At 36.8% G+C, this 26,904-nt stretch overlaps 2 protein-coding genes and 1 long non-coding RNA gene across 3 annotated transcripts; all 3 read left to right on the plus strand.

Moving 5' to 3' along the window:
* The first annotated feature begins 1,169 nt into the window (after positions 1-1,169).
* On the plus strand, positions 1,170-3,204 carry LOC131478118 (uncharacterized). Its single transcript, XR_009244309.1, has 3 exons — positions 1,170-1,311; positions 2,760-2,855; positions 3,130-3,204. It is a non-coding gene; the product is annotated as an uncharacterized LOC131478118 (long non-coding RNA).
* Positions 3,205-4,818: 1,614 nt separating this feature from the next.
* LOC131478098 (C-type lectin domain family 2 member D3-like) lies at positions 4,819-10,385 on the plus strand. Its single transcript, XM_058655693.1, has 4 exons — positions 4,819-4,972; positions 5,457-5,596; positions 7,765-7,871; positions 9,912-10,385. The coding sequence occupies exons 1-4, from the start codon at positions 4,819-4,821 to the stop codon at positions 10,039-10,041; spliced, it is 531 nt and encodes a 176-aa protein (XP_058511676.1). The 3' UTR covers positions 10,042-10,385.
* A 7,246-nt stretch (positions 10,386-17,631) lies between these two features.
* LOC131478099 (killer cell lectin-like receptor 6) lies at positions 17,632-26,200 on the plus strand. Its single transcript, XM_058655694.1, has 7 exons — positions 17,632-17,694; positions 19,275-19,377; positions 19,659-19,733; positions 21,218-21,325; positions 21,830-21,981; positions 23,541-23,647; positions 26,071-26,200. Exons 2-7 carry the CDS (start codon positions 19,284-19,286, stop codon positions 26,198-26,200), a joined length of 666 nt encoding a protein of 221 aa, XP_058511677.1. The 5' UTR covers positions 17,632-17,694; positions 19,275-19,283.
* Positions 26,201-26,904: the final 704 nt, after the last annotated feature.

Below are 26,904 nucleotides of genomic sequence, written 5' to 3' on the forward strand. Positions count from 1 at the left end.
TGGAAGCTGGTCCAGCTGCCTGGGATCTGAACCTGCATAGAGACATACAGACACCCCAGTTTCCTGGTTTCACCATGATATAGCCCAGATGTTGTGGTCATTGGGTGTTGAACCAACGGGTGAAAATTCTTTATATATATGATGCACGAGAGTACACACAAACACACACACGCGTGCATATACACACACACTGTCTCTTCTTCTCTCTGAACTCTGAATATAAATAAATAAGATAGATATAAAAAAATGTAACAAATTGTACAGCTGACAAAGATGTACCTCTCAGGTGCTACTGCCGCACATTACAAAGAAAAATTCTGAAGCCTGGGATCCCAACTGCCCTATAGCTAGAATTGCTGTGGCTGATCTGGAAAAACCTTTGCTATTGGCATTAATTAGCACCTACTAATTAATGGGTCAAACAAAGCATAGAAATGCTCATTGAATTATACAAAAAGCTTCTAAATTTCAATGCAGCTACATGTAATAGGCCAGAGGAGTTTGACTTTGATGTTATAAAAGAGCCAAATTTAAGCCCATACAGCATTTTAAGCCTTTCCCTTGCTAAAGCTGTTCTTTCATTCGTTAAAGATAGCGTATTTATTCAGACAGTTTAAAGCTAATACAAAAAGTGGAAAAACACTGCTTTTAAATAAATTAACCAGTGTTTCATATATTAATAATTACTGTAAATCATAAAGTCATCTTTATATTCTTAGGATATTTTTAAGCATGTAGGCCAATGTTTGTGCCCATTATAACATTCTAACTATACTAGTTATGATAGAAAGATATAGATAGGTACAGCAAATTTTCTCAGTTCTATGAAAAGAAAACAGTAGAAACCATGCAAGGCAGATATGGATGTTTTTCATCTTTGTATATTTTTTTAAATTTTTATTAACTATTTCATTCATAAGATTCTGAGATGTCTTTTTTGTTTGTTTTCATTTTCCAAGCTGCATTGTGTCTTGTACAATTCAAACTTAAATTGTCATAAAATTTACCATTTTGATGCTTTCTAACTTATCTGACACAGACTGCGGGAACAATGAGACTCTGACATCACTGGAAACTTGCTGTGGGACTACCAAGCGTCACGTGATCACCTGTGCCATCAGACCGGGTGTCACATGATCATCTACACCATCACACCGGGTGTCTCTGAAGGTGGTCTCACACATCAAGATCCGCCCAGTCTCACAGCAGAGCTGAGAGGTCAGCAGAGCCACGACATCTCAGCTGTGTTCCTGACCAAGCCTCTCCTCCAGCTGGTGAACTCCCAAGGTAAAGGCAGATATTGGAGACTCGGTGTGTGGTACAACATTGCCACCAGCACCCTGGCAATGGAAGAGGAATGAAGTAGTATTTCATAGAAGAAAGATATGTAGAAATGGGAGATCTGAAATTAGGATCCATGTTAATATCTAATGTTAAAAGTTTACTCTGGAGATGAAAGTAGGAATGGTGAGAACATGAATGAAAACTATGATTTTTAAATTCTCATGTGCCTTGTAGAATTTGTTTTAGATGTTATATTATATATTGTGCTTTGATTTCTCATCACAATGATGCTATCTAACCTTGAATGTCCTCATCCTGATGTTACCTGTACTAAAGAAACTATGAATGATTTGGTGTTACGATCATTTTGCAATCAAAAATCTGTTGGATACATACATAAAATGAAATGAAAAAAGCTACATAAAGAGTATTTACCTTGGATAATATGTCATCTTGAATTAAGATCTATTTTATTATTTGGCATTCAGTTTTTCTCATCTATAAATTAAAACCCCATCGTGTGTACTTGCTGTTAAGATTAAAAGTGATGCTTGTCTCAATACATGATACTTTCATATGCGCCTAACATTGACTTCATATATCTCTTTTTATTTTTCACTTCTAAATGAAGTTGAAGTTCAGTGACTATCGGGCTGATCAAGTGAGATAAACATGTGATGATGTGTGAAATGAGATGACTTGGTAACTTGGAAAGTTCCCTGGATTAGAGTGTGTGTGTGTGTGTGTGTGTGTGTGTGTGTGTGTGTGTTCTTACCTGATCACTTGGACTAATACAGGGATTAAGTTATTGAATATAATCTTTCAAGACAAGAGGTAAATCTGAATATTTTTCAATATGTCAATGTCAACATTTTGGCAACTAAGTATTTCAAAACAGTACAAAGTTTAACAGTATTCCATAAGTTATCATGGACCATGAATTAGCCAAATAGGATCTATTTTCTAAGACATTATGAAAAGAAATATAAATTAGTTTCCCTGGTCTAACTTTATGGTGTAGTGAGTCAAGCCAGCATTTGCGAGGCTGGATCTTGTAATGAAGTTCTAATCTGTGTTTGGCTGCCCTGTTTCTATTCCAGCTCTCTTAGAAGAGAGTGGCCAGCAGTGGCAGTAACAGATAGCCCAAATCTTCAGAATTAACCTACCCATGTGGGTAAAACCAACTAGAGTTCCTGACTCCTGCAGGCACAATCACCCCAACCACTAATGGGGTGAACTAGCTGATACAAGTTCTCCTGGAACACTCTGTATTACAAATAAATACAACAAATCTTTGTGAAACAATCATTCTCCTGGTATTATTAGAGAAATGATGATTTCAATGTACTTTCTGCAGGCCAGAATGCATATTGCTCATTTGGCTCTTTGCATTACTTGTAAAACATATTCCAAATTTTCACTGAATTTGTTTGACTTGTGAAAACTTTCCTGTGTTTTTCGCCTAAAACTCTCAGAAATGAATGAGGAGGGAGTGGTATACTCAGAACTGAAGCTGTCTCATGGCCAAAAAGCGAGGCCAGGCAAAAGAGATCCCACCAGCAAAAAGAGAAGTAAGGCTTTTTGTTTCCTGGTTTATAAAAACATAATGTCTAGTAGGAAAACATTTAAAAATTTAATATTAAAAAACTCATGTGCATTTGATATAAAATGTCTTGATTCTTATTTTGTATATAGGAAGATCCATTCTTGTGCGATATTGGTGAGACTTGGTGATTAGAGTAAATAATGATTTTAGTGCTAACCTCTACTGTAAATATCAATTTTACTTTAGTTCTTACCCATTTACCATGCTTATTATATGTCATATGCTTTGAATTTGTACAGAAACTACGTGTAAAATCATAGTGGGGACAACATGCTTTTTGTTCATGCTGCTAATTGCTGGTTTAGGATACATGTGTGAGTATCGAGTGCCTATTTCCTATTAGAACAATAATGTGTGTGTGTGTGTGTGTGTGTGTGTGTGTGAGAACTATGCTGAAGTTTGATCTCTTGTAGCTTAATAGTGGGGATGCTCACAAAGAATCCAATCACTCTCATTCTGTCTGATAGGATTAAATGTCTAGGGAAAATGGAGATGTGTAGATTATAGACATTAGTTTTTGACTCACCAACTGATATCACAATTAAATTTGAAATGTAATAGAGGGAACAAAAGCTAGATCATGAAAAATCCTTGTAAAACTAAGAATTATACTGGTCAAGAAAAGATCTGTAGAATAAGTCATTATTTGGAATATATGGGATTTCACTAAACAGTGAAAAAATTGTTTTGATTAGAAAATTTGGGAGAAAACTAAAATTTACTCAATGCAAAAAATACTCAACGTTTTCAAGTGCTGTGTAAAATCAAATAACGCAGTGACCAAACATGAGCCTATCAATATGGAACTAGAAAGGAACTTAACTACGTTCCCTGGAGTAGATTCAATGGATTCATGCACATAGTCAAAGGCAATTTACAATAGATAGACCTTATGGGATAAAGAGTGAATATAAGTAAGTATTTTTAAAATAAAGATTAAGCAAAAATTTTGCAAAAAGAAAAAATACTAAATAGAGACAAGCAATATGTAATTAAATGTAGCATAAATTGGCAAAGACACTTTGAAATCAATGTCAGATTCAGAAAGACTTTAAGATTTATCTGTTTTATGGGCAGAGCTATAGGAAGAAAAAGAAAGATGAAGAGCCAGAGTGATCTCTTCGTTGCACTGATTCACTGTGCAAATGAGCCAGGAACTCTTTTTGAGTAACCCATGCAGGAGCAAGGGATCAAAGCTCACTAGCAAGGACCCCAATGCAAATGAGGCAGCTAGGACTCAAACTGGCTCTCACATGGATGCTGGTGGTGTGGGTCATGATTTCACCCACTAAATTACAGCACCAGGCCCATACCGCACAAATTCTGACCACCAGTATATACTCAACGGAAATATTTACATACAACTGTGAGAAACCAAGGTAATCTTCACTGCAGTGTTGTTCATAGTAACTAATATCTCAAAACTATCAAAAACAATAGAGTAAATGAGATTTCTGTGATGTATTGCATAACTTTAAAATATTTGTGAAACATTAATCAATGCTTGAAAATCTTGCTCTTTTTAAATTCACATTTCCATGAACTTATTGCAGATCTGTCATACACATTGACTTCAAATACTTGAACCAAAATATACTTATGTTTCAATCCATTTTTCATGAACTTTTTGAAGCATCCCTGTTTTCACAATGCAACTAAGACACGAGTCAAAAGAGTTGAAGGCTGTGATGTGTAAAAATGTGGATGAATGCTAGCACGACAACATAAAGTGAAAAAAGGACCTATCAAATGTTTTTGTACAACATGGCACAGTTTTATAAGGTTAAAAAATGGGAAAATTTTAAATAATAAAGAGACAACAAAACATATATGCAGTTAGTAAAGGTAAGGATTAACTTGGAAATCAAGGGAGGATTAGCTGGATATTATAAATTGTGGAGAGGTAGGATATTGTTATTCATTTTGTGATGTTGACTGAAGTTTTTCAGAAGTTCCATAAAGGCTCAACACAGGATAAGAAAAGCACAGAAGGAAACAATACGTCCTCAGTGGGATCTGAAGATGGTTCAGTCGTGCCATCCTTTACAGGTCTGCGCTCAGTGTTTAAGAAAATAACAACAGGTTATTTTTTCATGGATGTATTTTCTTCTGCCCATTTCAATATGTAACTTTAGAAAGGGTGTATTAGACTTTCTCTAATTTTACTCTTGTAACATCCATTTCTTAAAACTATAATTAAACACATGACTTTCACAAGAAGAATCAATTGATTCAAGTTTTTTGTGTTTAATGGATGTATTTTTCCTACTACAGAATACTTGAGACTAACACTGCTCCCTGTTAGTCACTTGCATAGATTCATGGGTCAGGGTGAATGATCTCTTAGGCTGCAGTTTGTCAATTCCTGAGAGCAAAGATTGCTCTGTGCAGTCTTCATAATGGCTCAACAATATTTTCCTCTACACAATTTGCCATAAGCAATTAGAGTACAGAAAAATAAAACACTTATTTTGCATTAATTCAATTTGAAGAAGTGAGTTATAAACCTAAAAATGCATATTTCTAAGTGGTCTTCTGTTGGGGCGGTGTGACTTTTGTTTTCAAGAAAGAACCTTGAGTTCCTGGCATTGCTTCAGAACACATTGCTACTATTTTTCGAAACAAGAAGTAACATGGGAAGAGAGTAAGAAGTTATGCCAGAACACGCGCTCCAGGCTTGTGAAGATTGATGACAAGGAGGAGCAGGTAGGTTTACTTAATTAAACTGGATTCAGAGCTTTAGGAGAAGCTTGCAAAGCCTGGGTGAGGGGAACTGTTGGCCTTTCCTTGGACCTTGGGGGCTTGCGTCTGCAGGAGAGACGAACTGCCTCAAACAGACCTAAAGAATATTTCCTAAACCAGCAGAGATGGCTTTGCTTTGAGTGCCAGGGAATGATTGTTAGTTCTTATTATTTATAACTTATGAGTTATGATGATCTCAGAAAAAAATCTGAATGAGTGAATTAATGGTAACTTGATTTTAATGATCTTTTAGAGACCCAGAAATAATTAAGTATATTTTTATCACACTTCCATAAAGTTTCTCTCCTTTTCTTGAGTGTTGAAAGATAGACCCTTGTAATTTTTTACTCATGAAAATTAACTCAAGTGGAAAAATTATGACTGTGTATTGAAAGAGGATTAGAGAGGCAAAGAGTTTATTGCTTTTAGGAAATACTACTCAGCTATTAAAAAAATAAAATGCAGTTCTTTGTGGCCAAATGGGCCAAACCGGAAACCATAATGCTAAGGGAAATGAGCCAATCCCAAAAGGTTAAATACCACATGTTTGCCTTAATTTAAGATGATATGATGTTATGTATAACATGCTATGTTATGTATGTTATATGTTGTGTATAAACTAAAATTGAAATGTCAATGAGGTTGTCACAGAAGGTGGTTAAGAACTCGCATTTACTTTTAACATGTTGGGTACTCATTACTATGTCAATTAATTCCATAATGATGTAAATTTTTGCTGATGCTATGTTGGAGCTTTTAATTGATTGGGATGATACTCTGCTGGCTCTGCCTTCAGACCAGAGAGGGTATACCTAAGAAGCTGTTGAACTTGACTGGACAATAAGATGCTGGACTATATGTTTGGTATATGCTTGCAATAGGGGAATCTCAACTGAACTTGAACTGTGGTTATGCAACAAGATGGAGGAATCCACCATGGTGGGAGGGTTTGGGGAGGGGTGGGGAGAATCCAAGTACCTATGAAACTGTGTCACATAATACAATGTAATTAATGAATAAAAAAAAGAAATACAATTAATTTATTGCTCAAAATTTGACCCTACAAAAAAGTATTAGAAGTGAATAAAACAAGGCAGTAACTGAAATAATTACAAAAGTTAATAGTACATTCATGTTTCAGTGTTTCAAACCTCACATTCTTAAACCCTTCAAAGTACATACTGCCATTCCCATTTTCAGTTGAGGAAGATACTCAAAGGATTTCATTTGTTTAAGTTCACATAAGATAATTACACAACATGTTTTTAAAATTTGCAACCTGAGTTATTAATATTCATTGCTGCATGATATTCCATTTTATGCATAGATTTTTTTATCCGTTCTCCAGGATGGGAATTCAGGTTGTTTCCAATTTTTATTGTTACGAAGAGCTGTTCAATAAACCTTCTCCGATATATCTAAGAGCAAGACTTTCTCATGCATCTTTATTCACTACAAACCACCCTAGGAGTGGACTTCCTAGCTACTAGAGTATGTAAAAATTCAATCTTACAAAATCATCACATAATATTTTTAACATGATTATATTCACAATCATCTTATGTATGCATTGAAATTCGTAAATACATAAACTAGGACTCCTTTAAGCATCACCACCTATTCTTGATTTGCATTTACCTGATCTCTAACGAACTTGTTATCTTCCCATGCTTATTGGTCATATATGTTTGTATAAAATATCTATTCTTGATTCTTCTTCATTTCTTCTAATTGTTCCTTTTTCTTATCGATTTGTAACAACTACATTATTTATTCTTAGAACTGTATTACTATGCATACTTCCAGATTTTAAAATTCCCCTTCCTTGTTCTTTAAGATAAGTTTTGATGGAGAAAATTCTAAATTGGCAGTAACCATACTGGATTTTTATGCTTGATGGTTTGTGTGTCTTTCTAAACAAGGCTGTCATGGTCCTTTCCTGATCTCTTTCAAGTCACAGGACACGAGAGATTCTACTTTTTAGGAGTTTCACTTCAACTGCTTCTTAGCACAGTAGAGAAGCTGAAGTACTCTTCTAGTTGAATATGACTAGCATTTTGCATGAATACTTCATAGATATAAAGTTAATGTTGATATTTGGAATAATTATTCTCATTACAATTTTTGCACAGAATTATATTCAATCAAAAATCAAATACAGTTATTGGATTGGATTGTACAGAACCGAATCTGAACATAAGTGGAAGTGGCAGGATGGTACAGAGCCTTCCGACCAGCTGTAAGTGTGCATTTCACATTCTACCCATTCAGGGTCTTTTTCTCAGCAATTAATGCATCAATCATAAGCTAATAGCAGGAAATGACTTTTACAGACTTTAAAAACTGCTCTAACTCATTCAGTCTGAGGACAACCAAAACCTCAGAGTCCTAAATTTGTAGATTTTTACCTGTTGTCTTCTGAGACATGTCCAAATAAAATTTTGGTCATCTTAAATCTGTAATGAGGCAATTACTACTTTTCATGCCATTATTTTTCATAAGCCCACATTATAACTACAAATCTCACAGTATTAAAATAATGCAGATTATCCAAAATCAATACTTCTTATACAGTGGCAGTGGAGACTTAGAAGTAAATGAGGAAGGAAGGTACTTAGGGTTTGATACAGTGCAGTTCTTGCAGTGTTAGAGAACACGGTGTTTGTGTGTGGGGGGGGGGGTGTTAAGGGGTGGTATTAAGGGAAAGTTATCTCGTGTAACACACAGGAACCTTGAACAATCTCAGCGAGACAATGGCATTGGTGTAATGATTTATAAGTTGTGAATGAGTAAGCTGAGAGAGTTCTTTGATGGGGTCGTACCCTGGAAGGAGGAGCAATTGTATAAAGAGGAGGGAGTACATTCGGTTTGCTTGAGGAAAAATCACATGAGGGTCTGGGATGCTGGAGCAAGGTGAGGAAGGAGAGAGAAGTGGGTGAAAGGGGAACAAGGGTGAGGTATTCTGGGGATGAGAGATCACTGCGAGTTTTTGATTCCTTCATCAGTGCAGTGATAAACTCCTGGAGGTTTGGAGTAGCAGGGATGACAAGGCCAAGTTTCCAATATTGAAGAGTCACTGTGGGAACTGTGGTGACCTAAGATGGTGAATGTGGGTGATAGAATGCAGTTCAGGGAGTCATGCTGAAAGTTTGCAGAGTCATCCAGTTGAGAGGTGGTGGTGGCTGATCATGATAGGTAGGGTGTTAGAGAAAGAGGAACGGGAACGGGTTGTAATGCTTTTGGTTCAGAAGTGATGTGACTACAGTTCTCATTAACACTCCTGGAGAGCATCCTACATTCAGCTTCAGATAGAAGTTTGAGAAATCTGCTACGCACCATGATTCCTGTAGGGTTGTTGCATTTTGGCACATGATTATGTAATTCAATAAAAAATTATGTTCTGGGTGTATTTAATGACACCAGAATGTGAGGCTATGAACCCTATGAGGTAATGTGAGGATTTTGATTGCTGGGATATCTGAGAGGTGAGCTCCAGGACACATAAATGTTTAAGATAGTATATTGATGGGGATAATTAGAAATGGTTTTTAAGAAGAGCGGTGTAGGAGAAAGAAGGAAAGCTAGAAAAGAGCAGTTAGGAGAGTGGGACATCTTAGTAAAGGCAGTTAATGAAACAATAGGAGTTAAATGGTTCTTGACTTCATGACAATATATTTTTTTTCTAAGTGGTAATATCAGAATCATTTCTTTGGTGGAAAGTTCAAATTATGCATCATTTTCCACGTATCATAGCATAATATGTACAACTCCTCTCATTGTTTAGTTTCAAAAGTATTGATGCTCTACTATTGGTCAATACACTTGTTCAAAGGGAGCCTGGTCACCTGGCATGTGAATTCCAGCCAGATCCTCCCACGATGATGTGAGGCAGACATGGTAGATCCTGCTATCTGCAGGATGTCCTGAATTATGGAATACCACAAATATTTCTGTGAATAATTACAATAGGTCCTAACACATACTTACCATATTTAGTCTTTCCCATAGCTTTGGGAAGTCTCAGAGGAAGAATTTTCTGAATGTGGAAATTCCTATTTTCTGCTCTGTTCTTTCCACCTTTTGCTCATCTTCAGTCATTCATCAGCATGACTGTCCTTTAATTTTAAAAAGTAACAACTCATAACACTTTTACATCTATCGCAGGGTTTGCATGCTCACTGAATAATCACACATTCACACCCAGACACATCTTTAAATTGTGACCATGATATTTTGTCCAAGAAATGACTGTCTAGAGTAAATGCATTCTCTGACACAGGGCTTTTCAACAGACAAATAAAATGGATGGAAAATGTGGATGCCTCAAACCACGATTCATTGACAGTGCTGACTGTACAAGACAATTGCCTTACATTTGTGAAAAGAACAAGCGCTTCTTCAACAATTAGCTCAAGCACCAGGGAAATACTCTGAAGATTGCTCAAGAAATAAAATCTAAAAATGTATCTACCACAAAACTCAGCCATCCCGTCTCTAGGAGTATATGGCACAGAAATGGAGTCTACAGATCGAAGAACACCTGCAGCCCCATATTTAAAGCAGCTCAATTCCTCATGTCAAGGATATGGCACAAATCTAGATGCCCATCAACTAATGACTGGAGGAAGAAACTATGAGACTCCTGCATAAATAAATGTGTATAGATCACCATGAAAAAGAATGAGCTTCACAATTGCAACCAAATGGATGGAACTGGACATCACTGAGCTAAGGGAAAGAAGCCAGATACAGAAAGACAAACATGTTTTTTCTTTGTGGATATTAATATATCAAACATAAAAATGTGTGGAGGCCTCATTATATAGGTATATGTCTTATTGTTTGATATATGCCTGTATAAAATATTTTCTTCACTGAGTATATCACATTGAATATATCATATAAAATATTTTCTTCACTGAGTATATCACATTGAATATATCATATACATAACATATACATAGTACCCTCATTTCCTCACTTTATGATCATTGTCTTCAATTCTATGTTTTATTAATATCTGCTTTCAAGAAAAGAGAGTATATATATATATATATGTTATCTTTTCATATGATGTGAATATGGTAAAATACTAAAAATGTTAAATTTGGAAATAAATTTAAGCTAAAATATATCTTACCTTTGATTGACACGGAGACTGAGTTTATGTGTTTTTGGAAGTGGATGATATTTAATATATTGTGCTATGCATAATGATCCAGTAAGAGTAATTGTCATGCCTATCAACTCAGGTTTATGTTCTTTGCATTGGAACATTCAAAGGCATCTTTACTAACTAACATGAAAAATATAACCAATATCCATAGCACATTAGTGGAAAAACAAAATGGTAGAATATTGTAAGGACACATTTAAGCAGACAGAGAATCATTAGCCAGTATGAGGCAGAGAGGCTGTTATCCTGTTACACAGAAGAGGAGAGGCCAATGGCAGAGGGACACTAGAGACCCATGGACATGGAGAAGCTGCAGAGACAGCAGAGCGGTGTTGCAGTGACCAGATACCCCAGCAGTGGTCAGTGATCAGAGCTCCACCAATGGCCAGGTGAGAAGGGAAGCTCACAGGGAGCTCAGCAGATGAGCCCAGGGATAGAACTACCCATCCTGCTCTTTAATTTGTTCACAAGCAGCTGCAGTGTGGCAGAGCTGAAGCAGACAAAGTGCAGGAGAAGGCGGGTTTCACGGTTCAGACCCCCACCAGTGCCACATCGGGTCCCCTTCTATGTACTCAGGAAAGGGCTGTCAGGGCATGGAGGGAAGCTGGAATAGCAACAGCAGACTGTGTATGTGCTAAGCCAGGAGCAAGCTCATTTCCAGCTCAATGCATGCACTGGTTCCATGAGGAAAACAATATGGACTTGGCACTCTACAGGTTCTACAAATTATAATTCCAGGAAGCCCCCAGACCTAACAGTCAGCAGGCACAGACTCCCTACCGGTGCCACATAAGAACGTGACACAGAAACAGTAACAGATACATGGAGAAAGACATTTTCCATCCTGTGATTTACTGCGCAAGTGGCTACAAGGGTTGTACTGGGCGAGATCCCCATGAGGAGCCTGGAACTGAATCCAGATTTTCACTCACATAGGAGCTAAGAGGGCCCAATTTCTGTCTTCAGGATTACATGGACCATCCACCACATCAGGATGTGGTAGAATGAATGAAGGTAGGAGGACCACAGAAGACAAAATGAAAAATCTTATGGTGGCCTTTAAGAACTTTTGAAATCCAAATGATAACAATGTTTTCCATGAATGCACAAGACCTGCACTACCTACTGTCTCCAGGGCACCTTGTTACTTCTGAGCTTGTAATTTTCTTAGTAGCCACTAGACAGCATCACCAATCAACCAAGTTCTAAAGTCAAAGCTCCGAAAGGTGGAACTAAGACTTTCTGGTCACAATAAAGCAATCTTGTCATAAAATGTTTTCAAGGATATTAGTAGTCATCAATTACACATAAAGTGAGCAAAGTTTAATGGTAGTTTTAAAAACTTGTTGAACCAATGAGTCTACTTGTAGAAAATTATCTTTAGAGAACAATGTAGGTACACAAAGTTTATACAATTAAGTGGTTTTTTTTCCCTCAATCTTACCTGTATTGCCACTTAGTGGGGAGTAATGGGGGCTTTGAATCATAATGAGAGCCTTAAGTAACTGATATGATCATACAACTAAATAATTTCTATTGAAAGATAGACACGTTACAGACCTGTATTGTGATGCAGCATATTAAGCCACCACCTGCAACTCCATCATCCCATTTACAAGTGCATTTTGAGTCCTGACAGTCTGCTTCAGATCCAGCTTCCTGCTATTGCTCCAGGGGATGCAACAGAACACAACCCAATGCTTAAAACTCTGTCGCCGCTGTGAGAGACCTAGATGGATTTCCAGGCTCCCGGTTTCAGCTGGGCCCAGCTCTGGCTGTTGCAGCCATTTGAGGAGTGAACTAATGGATAGAAGATCGATCTCTCTATTTTTTCTCTCTCTTTCTGCTTTACAAAAAAAAAAATCTTAAAAAAGAAACTGCATTTATTCTTCAAGCCTTTTCAACAGGCTTCCAGTGGAGCTCATCAGAAACAGATGGGTTTCTGCTCATCAGAAACAGAAGGGTGTGCCAACTACACTGTTACCCCCAGATTCCTTTCTCACAGGAAACAAAAGCTTTCATTGGATCCAGGAAAACCTTATTTCTGCAGAGGCCAGCTAAGTTTGGTGATTCTTGATGTAAAGGATTAGCCACTTTGTCTAACCTTACCCTAAATACATGCTTTAATTCTGTTTTTCCATTTGACTCTTCTGATGTGCTAGAAAAAGGCTCAGCTGCAATTAACAGACTGGTTAATATCAACTTTCTTCCCATTTGGGAGAGACCAAGAATAACCTGTGCATTTTTCTATGTCTTGAAGAAAATAAAGTGATGCTAATTGGGAGTTGGAAGCAAAATCTTTTTGCAAAGGTAGAAACCACTATTGCTTTAGCCACAAACCTTGCCCTAAGTAACAAGAAGCAGCAGCTAACTCAGTGAGAATGGCAGGAAGTTCCTGTCTGTGGTCCTAGACAAAAGCATCCTGCTGTTGAATAAACAGTGGAAATAAAGGTTCTTCAGTCCTGAGAAAGAGGGAGTGAACTTTCCGAGTCAGGGCTCCCACACTGACGTAGGGCAGAGGTGTGCTGTGCCTGTAGAAAGTGAAGAATTCCACAGCTGAGATTACCAAGACGTGAGGAAGGTCCTGACTGCTGGGTGGGAGGAACAGGGAATGATGTAAACACCACAAACTTCAGGACACAGTTCTAGACTGAGGACTCACCATGAGAATTAGGAATTTGTCCTTGTTCTCAACACTATCATGCTTCATGCACTAAAACAAAACAAGCTATTACTGGAGGGAAGGGCAACAGTGTAGAGCGATCTTTCAGGGTGCTAGTGACTAGAGCTTTCTAAAAGAAGAGGATGAGACAAAAACAAAAGCAAACCAAAAACAAAAACAAAAAAAAAAACCCTGTGTAGCTCCTCAGACCTCACAGGAAGGGCAAGCCAACAGTTGAGCGTCACTGGAAGAGTCTCAAGTCTGTGTTGTATTGATGGGACGACAGGACCAGTGAAAGATGGAACAGACCACAGCCAGAAGAGGTGCTCCATTTCTGGACTAAGATCCAATATTTTCCATTCAATAAAAATCATTAGGCACAAAGTGCCCATTTTCAAAGCATAAAATAGCTATGACAGATTCAGTTCTTCAAGATGCTGGAATGGTAAGAAAAAATTAGCACATCAAAAATTCAATAAGACCATGATATTGTAAATGAAAGAATTCCTTCTAGGAGGTTTTCAGAAAAATTGACAAAGGATAGAACAACCTGAAAAAGAAAGATGGTGCAGATGCAATAGTAGATATGAGCGCTTTTAAATCACAAATATATTTCAATAAGAGTTAAAAAATGACAGGTCACCCAAGAGTTCTAAGACAGTAGAAATTATAACTTCACATCTAAACTCACCAAACCAAATTTGACATTGACATCCTCGTGTGCTCTAAGAACATTCTGTCAATGATGACTATCTCAATGAAAATAATATGTTGAAGAAAGCAATGCAATATGGTTACAGTTAATTCTAAATGAGCTCCTAACAACAAATTTATAGATAAAGCACAAGCTGACAAAATTGAAAGAAGAAAATCCAAATCCTTAATCACAAGTCAGTAACCTGTCAGTAGTTACCAAAACATTGAAATAAAATGTCGATGAAAACATAGAAAATCTGAAAGGGCAGTTTCAAGTATACTGATCAGCACACAGAGATATGTCATTGTGTAGTAGAACACATTTCTCTCAATGCACTGATGTCGAACATGTGTTGAGGCAGGAAAAGTCCACAAATCAGAAATACTGTCAATCACGCACAATATATTCTCTGACCATATTTTAATTAACAGGAAATCAACCATGGAAGATACATGGAAAATCCCACAAGTACATGGAAATTAAAGACAGCACTTATTAATGATGCAAGGGAAAAGGAATAAATTATAGCAGAGAATAGAAAATGACAGCAACTTAGTAATTCTATTTTTAACCTACTTCTGCAAAAAAAAAGTTTTCATATAACAGGTCTTTAGTTGAAAGTTTATAACACTTTCTGTATAATGACATAATGACACAGTCCATGTATGTAAGTGTCCTTCAAAGAATTTGTGGCAAATGATATTATGATATTAGTGACATGCTTGTTTCAGAGAAAACTTTTAATTTTGGAATGATTATAGATTTATAAAAAGAGTTCAACAGCATCCTCACAGATGCCCAGACAAATGTTTCCTTCATGCTATCATCCGACATTATGCAAACCAAGGCCGCATGTTGGTCTGAGACGTGACCTGTGCTCTAGGCTTCATCCATGTCTCACTTGTGTGGTGTCCAGGGTCCCAAGATCTCAATCAAGTTCACGTTTTCGGTCACCATGACTCCTGCATGTCCTCCCTTGCTTGTGACTCAACCTCACACATAACAGCATACTCAGTAACTTCCACATTTCTGGAAAAAGACAAATTTTGTAAAGCTCTGTTTTTCCATTGCCAGTTCTACCAAGACGGTCTTAAAACTGGCTACAAATACAATACTAGATAGTTATTTCGGCATTTCCTTCATAAAACACAACTCAATGATGGAAATATTCTAAGGATCAGAAATAAGGCAAACCAGCCGTCTTCATTTTCTTTTATCCATGTTCACATAAACTCCTGTTTATTTCTGAACTAACCCATTTATGTAAACTCTTTACATTATAACAAAGAATATTGAACTACTATTTGTCACACTCATTTAACTTTTATCAATTCTAAAAAACTAGTAGGTAAAAATTGCATTGTGTAATAAAACTTTACAATATAAATTACATTACATTGTGGAGCTGTGTTTTTGAGAAGTTATTTCAAAATTGTATGCATTCCTATTCCATGTGACAAAACTATTCTGCTGCTTAGGTTTTCATGAGCAGTTCATGGTTTCTTACTTTCTGTACTTATTCATTCATTTCATTCTGGGTTTGTAACATGGGTTTGTAACCTGGCTTTCTACTACCTTATCATTGTTTCATTCAATGTGATGTAAGCTGGTTTTTCTTTGATTAAAATACAGTAACAGCTAGGTTAAGTAGATGCAAAATAATGGAATATGAATTACTTTCGAGGGCATAAAAATTTAATGCTGAAAGGAGGTATAGATGCATTTTGAAAGGTTTTTTAGTGAGTTCTTTGGTGAAACTATTTTTATCATTAACCAATGAAAGATAGCTTGGATTAGGCCTTAGTCGAGCAGGGGAAAAATCCTTGTGAGCCTGGAAGATCACAGTTTCTGAGCGTGGCTAGACCCTTAGTATTTCTTCAAGGGAAAAATCCATCGCCTAAGGATTAAAGGATATGTTTTCTTCACTGGGTTTATTGATGTCAGAAAGCTGTTCCCTGAAGACAGTTATTTCCTACCAGAAAAACAGAGTAAGACAAAGGCAGAAATAGCTAGAGAATCTAGCTTTGGTGCCATCATTTAGAAGGCACTAGGAAGGTTTTGCTTTCAAGTTATAAGTGAATGAATTATAAACCACAAGAAAATGCTTTTAAAAAAATTATGGGTGCCAGCCAGCATTGTGGCATAGCAACCTCTTCAAGCTTCTTCCTGTTAGGCTGTAACTTTTATCGACTCTGCTTCAGCTCTTCCACATCCAATCTGATTCCTTGCTAATGTGCCTTGGAGAAAAAGGAGGCTGGCCCAAGTGCTTGGAATCCTGTACCAACATGGGTAACATAGAAGCAGTTTCAAGTACCTGGCTTCAGTGTGACCCAACCCAGGATGTTGGTAGTCCTTCAGATAGTGAATCAGTGGATGAATATTTCTCTCTCTCTCTCTCTCTCACACACACACACACACACACACTCACACACACAATCTCTTCCTCTCTGTGTATCTCTGCATTTAAATAACAAATCTGAACAGTTTAATAAATGCTACAGCTGACACAAATGTGCATCTCAAGCACTACTACTGCTCATTTCCTAAAGATTCTGAAGCATGGGATCCTTGACTGCCTTATAGCTGGGAAGTCCATGTGGTTCATCTGGAAAAACTGTTGCTGTCAGCACCAATAATCACCTAATTCTAGTGTCAGACAAAGCATAGAGCTGCTCATCTAATTAAATAGATACTTTAACTTTGGATGCCGCTACACATATTGAGCCGGAAGATTTTCACTTTGATGTTTTAGAAGAGTTATATTTAAACTGCTATAGCATTTTAAGCCTTTGCCTTGCTAAAGTTGTCCTTTCATTATGTAAAGACAGCTATTTACTAAGATCATTTAAATACAAGAAGTAAAAAACACTCCTTTTGAATCATCAATCAGTATTTTATATATATTTATATTTATACTAGGTCATCAAGTAATATGGGTATCCAAAGTGCAGCATTATGAAACATAAAAGCTGATGTTTGTACCTACTTTGACATTCCTCTATCTCTGCTATGGGTATGCAAAAAATAGATAGATAGATAGATATAGATAGATAGATAACATACATATACATACATACTTACATATATACATACATATTGTGAATTTGAACCTGTTCCATAAAAAGGAAACTGCAGAAATCATGCTAGGTAGGACATGGGTATTTATCGTATTTTTATAGTTTTAAATTTTTAATCTTAACTATTTTCTGCCTCAAATGAGTCTGATAACGCATGTTTTCCCCAAACTTCATTTTAACAGCTGTAGTTCAACCTTAAATGGTCATAAAAACCATTTTGGTTCTTTGTGATTTTTCTGACAGGGTCTCAGGAACCAATGAGACGCTGACGTCACTGGAAACTTGCTGTGGGAATATCAAGCGTCACATGACCATCTACAGCATCAGACCAGGTGTCTCTGATGGCGGTCTCACACATCAGAAACCACCCAGTCTCACAGCAGAGCTGAGACCAGCAGAACCATGCTGTGTTCCTGACCAAGCTTCTCCTCCAGCTGGTGAAGTACCAAGGTAAAGGAAGAGATATCGGCGACCGTGGGTATGTTATGTAACATCACCACCAGCACTCTGGCAATGGAAGAGGAATAAGGTAGTATTTCATAGAAGAAATATATGTAGAAATGGGAGAGCTTTACATTACTACAGGAAAGATCTGAAATTAGGATCCATGTTAATATCTAATATTAAAAGTTTATTCTAGAGATGAAAGCAGGAATGGGTCAGAATGAGAATGTGTCGAAATACTTAATATGAAGACTATGTATTTTTTAAATTTAATGTTCTTGTAGAATTTGTTTCCAATATTACATATTGTGCTTTGATTTCTCATCATAATGGATGCTATCTAACTGGCTAGTGGTGAATTTCCAGAAAACTGAATGTCATTATCCTAATGTTGCTGTAGTAAAGAAACTTAATAATTTGATCGCATACACTTTTTCCTATCAAAAATCTTCTAGTTTTATATTTGCCAATGTGATTTCCTATTATTCATGAACATACATAAAAAATGGAAAAAAATTTATACTAAAACTAGTTGCCTTGGATAATATATAACCTTGAATTAAGATCTATTTAATAATCTGGTATTTAGTTTCTCGAATCTAAAAATTGAAACACATCTCTTAGTAGACTTGCTGTTAAGGATTACAAGGGGTGTTTGTCTCAATACATGATTCTTTCATATGCTCCTAACTTTTATTTCTTCATTTTTTTAATTCTAAGTTAAGTAAAAGTTCAGTGACTACCAGACTGACTAAATGAGATAAACCAGTGATGGGGTGTGACATAAGATGACTTGGAAAATGGGAAAGTTCACTGGCTTAGTGTGTGTGTGTCCTTGCTAAAGGAGATGACTCTTATTTAGTGTTAAATTATCATAGTCACTTGGACCCAAAGCAAGGAATAAGTTATCGAACATAATCTCAATGGTTGTATATATCAATTTCTATATTTTTAGCAATTAAGCTGTTTCAAAACAGTTGAAAAGTTTAACACAGTATTCCAGAAGCTGTCATGGACCATGAATTAGCCAAAGATCTCATTTTTTAAGATATCATTAAAAGACATTTATAACAAATTTTCCTGGCCTAGTATTGTGATACAATGGGTCAAGTCGGCATTTGCAATACTGGATCCCATCTCAAATTGCCAATTTAGTCCTAGACGCCCTGCTTGCATTCCAGCTCCCTTCCAATGTGCTGGAGATGACATAAGTAGACAGCCTGAAGATTCAGGATTCTGCCAGCCTCGTAGGAAACCCAACTGGAGTTCCTTGCTCCTGGCTTCCACCAGGCTCGGCTCCAAACATCCCAGCCACTAAAGGAGTGAATCAGCCGATGAAAGTTCTTCTGGGCTTTCTCTTTTTGTAGTTGGAATCTCTCCCTTTAAAAAAAAAAAAAGCAAGAAGTATTTTTTGGAAAAGAAATCGTTTTTCTTGGTTTATTTAGAGAAAAGGTGGTTTCCATTCACTTTGTCAGTCCAGAGTTCATATCACTCATTTGGCTCTCTCCATTATTTGTGAAGCATATTTCAAATTTTCACTGAGTCAGTTTTACTTTGGAAACATTTCCTGTATTTTTCGTCTGAAGATCGCAGAAATGAGTGAGGGCACAGTGACATACTCAGAGCTGAAGCTGCGTCATGCAGAGAGAGCGAAGTCAGACAGAAGACATCCCACCAGCAAAGAGAGAGGTGACCCTTTTTCTCTTTGTTTTTCTGGTTTCTAAAAATACAGTGTCGAGTATATAAAAGTGAAAAATTTAAAATCCAAAAAACCCCATGTACATTTGATATTAATTCTCTTTGTTTCATTTTGTATATTGGAAGGTCTATTCCTTCGCAATATCAAAGAGATGTGGTGATTAAAGTAAATACTGATTTTAATGCTAAACTCTACTGCAAATACACATTCTGCTTTAGTTCTTACCCATTTGCCACACTCATTATATATCATGTGCTTTGCTTTTGTACAGCAATTACATGTACAGTCATTCTGGGAACAATATGCTTTTTGCTCCTGCTGGCAGTGGCCATTTTAGGACATATGTGTGAGTATCAGGAACCTATTTCCTATGGGAACAATAATTCAGGGTGGAAAATGAAAAACTATAACTATTGAATGTTTGTAGACTATTAAACTCTGTAAAGAGGTTGTCAGTCATGAGAATTTTATGATTTAATATTTGTCTACCATTTAGGTTTTATCCCACATAAAATAATAAAGGAATGTAATTGGTAGACAAAGTGTGGCTAACATACACGTATTTAATTTTTGCACGCTTGTGAAAAGGATTTGCTCCTGACCTGGGAACTGATAGAACCTTTGTTTGACTGTAGCATTTTTTGTACTTATATCACAAAGGAGAAAAAACCCTAATTTACTTGCTGCACAAGTAAAATGTGATCTGTCAGTTTTCACGTTTCATGTCAGCTTTAAAAATTGTACACTATGTATGCCTTCCCAAAAATCTGTTTTCTTTTATTATTTGTTTTATTCATTCAGCAAACAACTCTAAGAAATTTTATTTGGATTAGGAACTATGTACATCCAACAAGACACAGAATTCTTTTTAAAAAATTCAACTTTTAAGAGATCAGGTGAAATACCAAAATTTTTCATTGATGAAGTTTTAAAATGAAATAGTTTTATTGCCATGATGTCATAAGAGAAAGATTAGATGAGCATGGAAAAATTAACTGAAAATGAGTTTGAATAGGTAGGCATCTTTGGAAAGTCTTTAACATTTTTAAATTAAATTCTGGGTTTTTTTTTTTTTAATTTATTGTAAGTGGAGAGAGAGAGCTACAGAGAGAGAGCCAGATTCTAAATCTGAATCACTCTCCAAATGCCTAGAGTAGCTCAGGCTGGACCAGTCTAAAGCCAGAAACCAAGAGCCAGGAGCTCAATTCTGTACTCCCATGTGGATGACAGGAAGTAAACTACTTGAGCTGTCACCTGTTACCTTCCACGTTGTGCAATATCAGAAATGCTATATTTGGGAGAAGAACAAGGCATTCCAATACGGGATATAGGTGTCAAAGTCAACATCTTAGCCAAGTGCTGAATGCCTACCTCATTGAAAACTTTCATTTCATTTGAAGAAAGATGCCTTAAAACCAAACAAAATTCCCTGAGGATTTCAAGTGAGGCATTGATGCATCAAGCAGTCAATTAATTTTGAGAGAGACAATCAGAGAAGACTGGAAAGTGAGTTAGGGAGATGTGAGGAGAGGGTTTTAGAAATTAACGTTGGTGACAACAGCTGTCCAAACAAAAATAACAAGAGAAATAATGAAGGGTGGGAAAATAGTTGGAATATTGAATATGTAGAGATGGGTGAATATGTCTTTCTTTGTATGCTTGAAGGGGAGAAAGAAATCAAAAGTATATCCATTGCATATCAACTTACACATGCCAGTGTAGTTGAGGTTAAGGGGAAGGATTAATTTTGGGATTGAGGGAAGATTAGCTGGATGATGTAACTTGGGGAGAGGTGGGATGGTGATGTTAATTCTGTGATGTTGGCTGAAGATTTTCAGAAGGCCTGTGACATCACAACACAAGAGGTGCAAAACACACAAGAAAACAGTACTTCCTCACCGGGATCTGAAGGTGATTCTGCCGTGCCAGCTGATACAGGTCTGCAGGCAAAGTGTAAGTTAGTAACTGATAGATTATTTTTTCATGGGCTGTTGCCCTATGTCCATTTCAATATGGAACTTCTAAAAGTTTCTATTGTACTTCTGTAAATTCCATTTTTTAAATTATAATTTACTGAACACTTGACTTTCACAAAGGAATCATATTTGAGCTTTTTATGCTTAATGGATGTTTCCCAATACAGAATGCTTGACATTAACATGACTACTGTTTATTCACTTTCATGAATTCATTACTCAGGGAGAAGGATCCCGTCAGGCTGCAGTTTGTTGCTTCTGAAAGTGGAGATTGCTCTGTGCAGTCCTCATGATGGTCAACAGTATTTTCCTCCACACAATTTGCCATAAGCAATTAGAGTACAGAAAAATAAAACACTTATTTTCCATTAATTCAATCTGAATAAAAGAATTATGTACCTAAAAGGGCATATCTCAAAGCGGTCTTGTGTTGGGGGTGGTGTGGCTTTTTTTTTTTTATTTCCAGGCATAGTCTCTGGCTCCCTGGTGACACAAGACCATTGCTTCAGAAGAAATTGTTACTATTTTTCAAAAGAAGAACTAACATGGGATCAGAGTGAGAAGTCATGCCAGAACATGAACTCCAGCCTTGTAAAGATTGATGACAAGGAGGAGCAGGTAGGTTCGCTTAATTAAACTTGATCAAGAGCTCTTTCAGAAGCTTGCAAAGCCTGGGTGAGGGGAACTGTCAGGCTTTCCTTGAGCCTGGAAGCTTGTGTCTGCAGGAGAGAGGAACTGCTTCAAACAGACCTAAAGAATATTTCCTAAACCAGCAGAGGTGGCTTAGCTTTGGGTCCAGGGAATATTGTTAGTCCTTATTATTTACGTCTTAATGTTTTATGAAAAATCTTGCAAAAACACTCAGATGAGTGAATTAATGATAACTTGATTCTTCATTGGTTCTTCAGAGACCCGAAATTATGAAGTATATTTTAGCATCTTTTCCATAAAATCTCTATCCTTTTCTTGGCTGTCGAAAACTAAACCATTATAATTTTCTACTTATGAAATTTAACAACAGTTGAAAATATGACATGACTGTATGTCTGAAACTCAGAGGATTAGAGCAGGAGAGAGTTTTTATGAAATACAATTGATTTATTGCTCAAAATTTAATACTATGAGAAAAAAGTTAAAAGTGAATAAAACAATTCAGCAACCGAAATAAATACAAAAATCAATACTGTATTTAAGCTTCAGTGTTTCATACACTTGTACGCAACAGAAAAAGCTTCCTAACAGATAGTGTGGTTCCCATCTTTGGATAAGGAAGATAGTCAGAGGATTCCATTTGTTTGCTTAAGTTAACATACTAAGCTAATTACACAACTTGATTTAAACACAAGTTGTGATATTGCTTGCTGTGTGGTACTCCACTACTTGGATAGAGCTCCCTTGTCCATTCTCCAGGTGACAGGAACATAGGTTGTTTTCAGTATTTGTTGTTATGTACAATGTTCAATAAACATTCTCAGACAAGTCTGCTGTACAAGACTTTCTCATACATCTTCATTCATCACAAACCACCCTAGGAATGGACTTTTTTGATATTAAAGTATGTAAAAATCCAATTTTATGAAGTCATTCCTCAATACTTTTAATTTATTACACTGATAATTATATTACACTTACATTGGGATCCTTAAATATGTAAATTAGGTCCCCATAAGGTATCACCATGTGGTCTTGACATACATCTACCCCATATCTAGTGAACTTTACATCTTCCCATGTTGTTGGTCATATATGTGTTCCGTGAAAAAGCTGTCATTGATTCTTCTTCATTTACCTTAATTGCTATTTTTCCTCATTCACTTATAGCAATTACGTTATTTATTGTTAGAACTAGATTACTCTGTATATTTCCAAATTTGAAAATTCCCCTTCCTTGTTCTTTAAGGTGAGTTTTGTAGAAGAAAATTCTAAATTAACAGTGGCCATACTTGATTATTTGCTTGGTGGTTTCTGTGTCTTTCTAAGCAACTCCATCCTGCTCCTTTCTTGATGTTTTGAAAGATTCTGCTTTTTGAGAGTTACACTTCAATTGCTTCTCTGCACAGTAGAGAAGCTAGAGTTGTCTGCAGTTGAATATGACTAGTATTTTGCATGAGTTCTTTGTAGATAAACTATTAATACTAATATTTTGAATAATTCTCATCATTCTTATTTTTGCACAGACTTTCATTCAATCAAAAATCAATTACACTTATTGGATTGGATTGTACAGAATCGAAGCTGAGCATAAGTGGAAGTGGCAGGATGGTACAGAGCTTACAGAGAAGCTGTAAGTGTGCATTTCATATACTACCCATTCAGGGTTTTCTTTTTCCTCAGCAATTGATGCATGAATTATATGCTAACAGTAGGAAATGATTGCTAAGGATGTTAAAAATTGACCTAAGTCATTCAGTCTCATATCTCAGATGACAACCAAAACAAAGCTCAAGAGTCCTAAATGTGTAGCTGTTTACCTGGTGTCATTTGACACCTTTCACGACAAACATTTTAGTCATCTTAAATCTGTAATGATGTGATTAATACTTTTCATGCCGTTCATTTCCAAAAGTCCACATTATAACCAGTAATCTCATAGTAGTAAAATAATAGAAGTTCCCTAAAAAAGAAAAAATAAGTTAAGGGCTGTGGCTGTGTGAAGTTAGATTTGGAAGTAAAAGAGACAGAAAAGGTACCAGGGGATAATCAGTGACTTGCTGCACTGTGCAGTCCTTGCTACATTAGGGAGCATAACTGGGAGGAGGGGATTTAGGAAAGGCTTGAGAAAGTGGTCTCACATAATACAAAGGAACCTTGGATGACCTCAGGGAGACAGTGGCATTAGTGCAATAATTTAAAAGATGTGAATGAGTAATCCAAGGGAGTTCTTTGATATGGTCGTACCCTGGAAGGAAGAGCAATTGTAAAAAGATGTGGGAGTGCATTTAGTTTGCTTGAGGAAAAATCACATGAGGTCTGGGATGCTGGACCAGGGTAAGGAAGGAGAGAGGAGTAGGTGAAAGTGGGAGCAAGGGTGAGGTGTCCTAGGAATGAGAGATCACTGAATGAATGTGATTCCTTCCTGAGTGCAGTGATAAACTCTTGGAGGCTTGGAGTAGGAGGGATGACAAGGCCAAGTTTCCAATGTTGAAGAGTCACCGTGGGAACTGTGGTGACCTAAGATGGTGAATGTGGGTGATAGAATGCAGTTCAGGGAGTCATGCTGAAAGTTTGCTAGGGTCACCAAGTAAGAGCTGTTGGTATCTTGTTGGGTGCAGGGGCAGGGGTCCAGACCTACTGTAGAAACGTTTGGCAGAATAAGGAAGGAGACATGATTGTGATGCTTTTGGTCCAGAAGTGATGAAACTACAATTTGCTTTAACGTCCCTGGGGAGCATCACACATTCAGTTTCAAATAGAAGTTTAATAAATCTGTCATAAACCATGATTTCTGTGGGAGTGTCACATTTTGATACAAGATTATGAAGTCCATATAAAAGTTCTGTTCTCAGGGCATTTAATATATATCAGTTTATGAGGGTATGCATACTCTGATATTATAGTGTGAGGGTTTTGATCACTAGGATATCTGAGAAGTGAGCTCCTGTACGCAAAATTATTTCAGATAGTGTAGTGATAAGAATAATCAGAAATAGTTTCCAAGAAAAGTGACGAAAGAGAAAGGAGGAAAACTAGATGAGAGAAGCTTAGAATAGGGGTGTATCATCCCCACCACCTAAAGTCCTCACCTTGAACGCACCGGGATCCCATAGGGGCACTGGTTCTAACCTCGGCGGCCCTGCTTCCCATCCAGCTTCCTGCTTGTGGCCTGGGAAAGCAGTTCAGGATAGCCCAAAGCCTTGGGACCCTGTACATATGTGGGAGAATCAGAAGAGGTTCCAGGCTCCCGGCTTCGGATCAGACTCAGATCAGCTTTGGCCATTGCAGACGCTTGGGTGTGAATCAAGGGGGAGATCTTCCTATCTCTTCCTCTATATATATCTGACTTTACCATAAAAAATGAATAGTGGGGTATTGTAACAAAGGGCACTAGTGAAGCAGTAGAGGTCAAATGATTCTTGACTTATTGACAATGATATTATTTCTGAGTCGAAATTATTATTATCAGACTTATATCTCTGGTGGAAAATTCAAATTATACATCATCTTCCACGTATCTTAGCACAATCTTTACAACTATTAACATTGTTTAGTTTCAAAAATATTCATGTTGTGCTTGGTGGACAAGATACTCGCTCAGAGGAAGCCTGGTTACCTGGTGTGTGAATTCGTGCCAGCTCCTCCCACACTGACAGCCAGGAGTAGGCGACAGCTTTCTGCTAACTGCAGGGTATCGTGTGTTATGAAACACCACAGATACTTCTGTGAACAATTAAAATGTGTCCTATCGCATACTCACCGTATTTTGTTACTCCCATAGGTTTGGAAAGTAGCAGAGGAAGAGCTTTCCAAATATGGCTACATCCTGCCCACTCTGTCCTTTCCAACTTTTGCTCATCTTCAGTCATTCATCAGCATGACTGTCCTTTCGTTCTAGAACCTTACACCTTTGGACTTAACGCCTATACATCTGTCACAGAGTTTCCATGCTCACTAAATAATCACACACACCCACAGACACATTTTTAAGTTGTAACTATGAGATTTTCCCCAAACAATGACTGTCTAAAATAAATATATTCTCCACCACAGGACTTTTTATCACACAATTAAAATGGATAGAAAATGTGGATTCATCAATTCACGGTTTATTTTTGTTGCTGACTGTACAATAAAACATTGTTATATTTGTGAAAAGAACAAGCACTTCTTCAACAATTAGCTCAAGCACCAGGGAAATAATCTGAAGAAATAAAATCTAAAAATGTATCTACCACAAAACTCAGCCATCCCGTCTCTAGGAGTATATGGCACAGAAATGGAGTCTACAGATCGAAGAACACCTGCAGCCCCATATTTAAAGCAGCTCAATTCCTCATGTCAGGATATGGCACAAATCTAGATGCCCATCAACTAATGACTGGAGGAAGAAACTATGAGACTCCTGCATAAATAAATGTGTATAGATCACCATGAAAAAGAATGAGCTTCACAATTGCAACCAAATGGATGGAACTGGACATCACTGAGCTAAGGGAAAGAAGCCAGATACAGAAAGACAAATCTGCTTTTTCTCTCTTTGTGGATATTAATGTATCGAGCATAAAAATGTGTGGATATGTTATTATTTGGTATATGCCTGGATATAAATATTCTCTTCGCTGAATATATCATATACTTAGCAATGCACTGTCCTTTCCTCACTTCATAATCACTGCCATGAATCTCATGTTATAGCAATAGCTTTGCTTTCAAGAAAAAAACATTTGTAATCTTAGATATGAAGTGAATATAGCAAATACTAAAAATTGCTAATTGTATTTGTATACCACTAATGGATACCATGGTTCAAATTTTATCTTGAATATTTTGAGATTTTGAATAGTCTGAAATAAGCATGCTATAGCAGAAGTTTCTTCTGTTTCC

This window comes from Ochotona princeps, chromosome 27 (assembly GCF_030435755.1).
Source record: "Ochotona princeps isolate mOchPri1 chromosome 27, mOchPri1.hap1, whole genome shotgun sequence".
In the NCBI taxonomy this organism is placed as follows: Eukaryota; Metazoa; Chordata; class Mammalia; order Lagomorpha; family Ochotonidae; genus Ochotona; species Ochotona princeps.

Excerpts from the sequence above, each read along its gene's own strand:
- LOC131478098 (XM_058655693.1), top strand. The coding sequence starts at position 4,819 with ATGTTGACTGAAGTTTTTCAGAAGTTCCATAAAGGCTCAACACAGGAT. Across the intron at positions 4,973-5,456 it reads GTTTAAGAAAATAACAACAG|AAAGAACCTTGAGTTCCTGG; the intron begins GTTATTTTTTCA and ends TTTGTTTTCAAG. Across the intron at positions 5,597-7,764 it reads TTGATGACAAGGAGGAGCAG|AATTATATTCAATCAAAAAT; the intron begins GTAGGTTTACTT and ends ATTTTTGCACAG.
- LOC131478099 (XM_058655694.1), top strand. The coding sequence starts at position 19,284 with ATGAGTGAGGGCACAGTGACATACTCAGAGCTGAAGCTGCGTCATGCA. Across the intron at positions 19,378-19,658 it reads TCCCACCAGCAAAGAGAGAG|CAATTACATGTACAGTCATT; the intron begins GTGACCCTTTTT and ends GCTTTTGTACAG. Across the intron at positions 19,734-21,217 it reads GGCCATTTTAGGACATATGT|ATTTTCAGAAGGCCTGTGAC; the intron begins GTGAGTATCAGG and ends TGTTGGCTGAAG.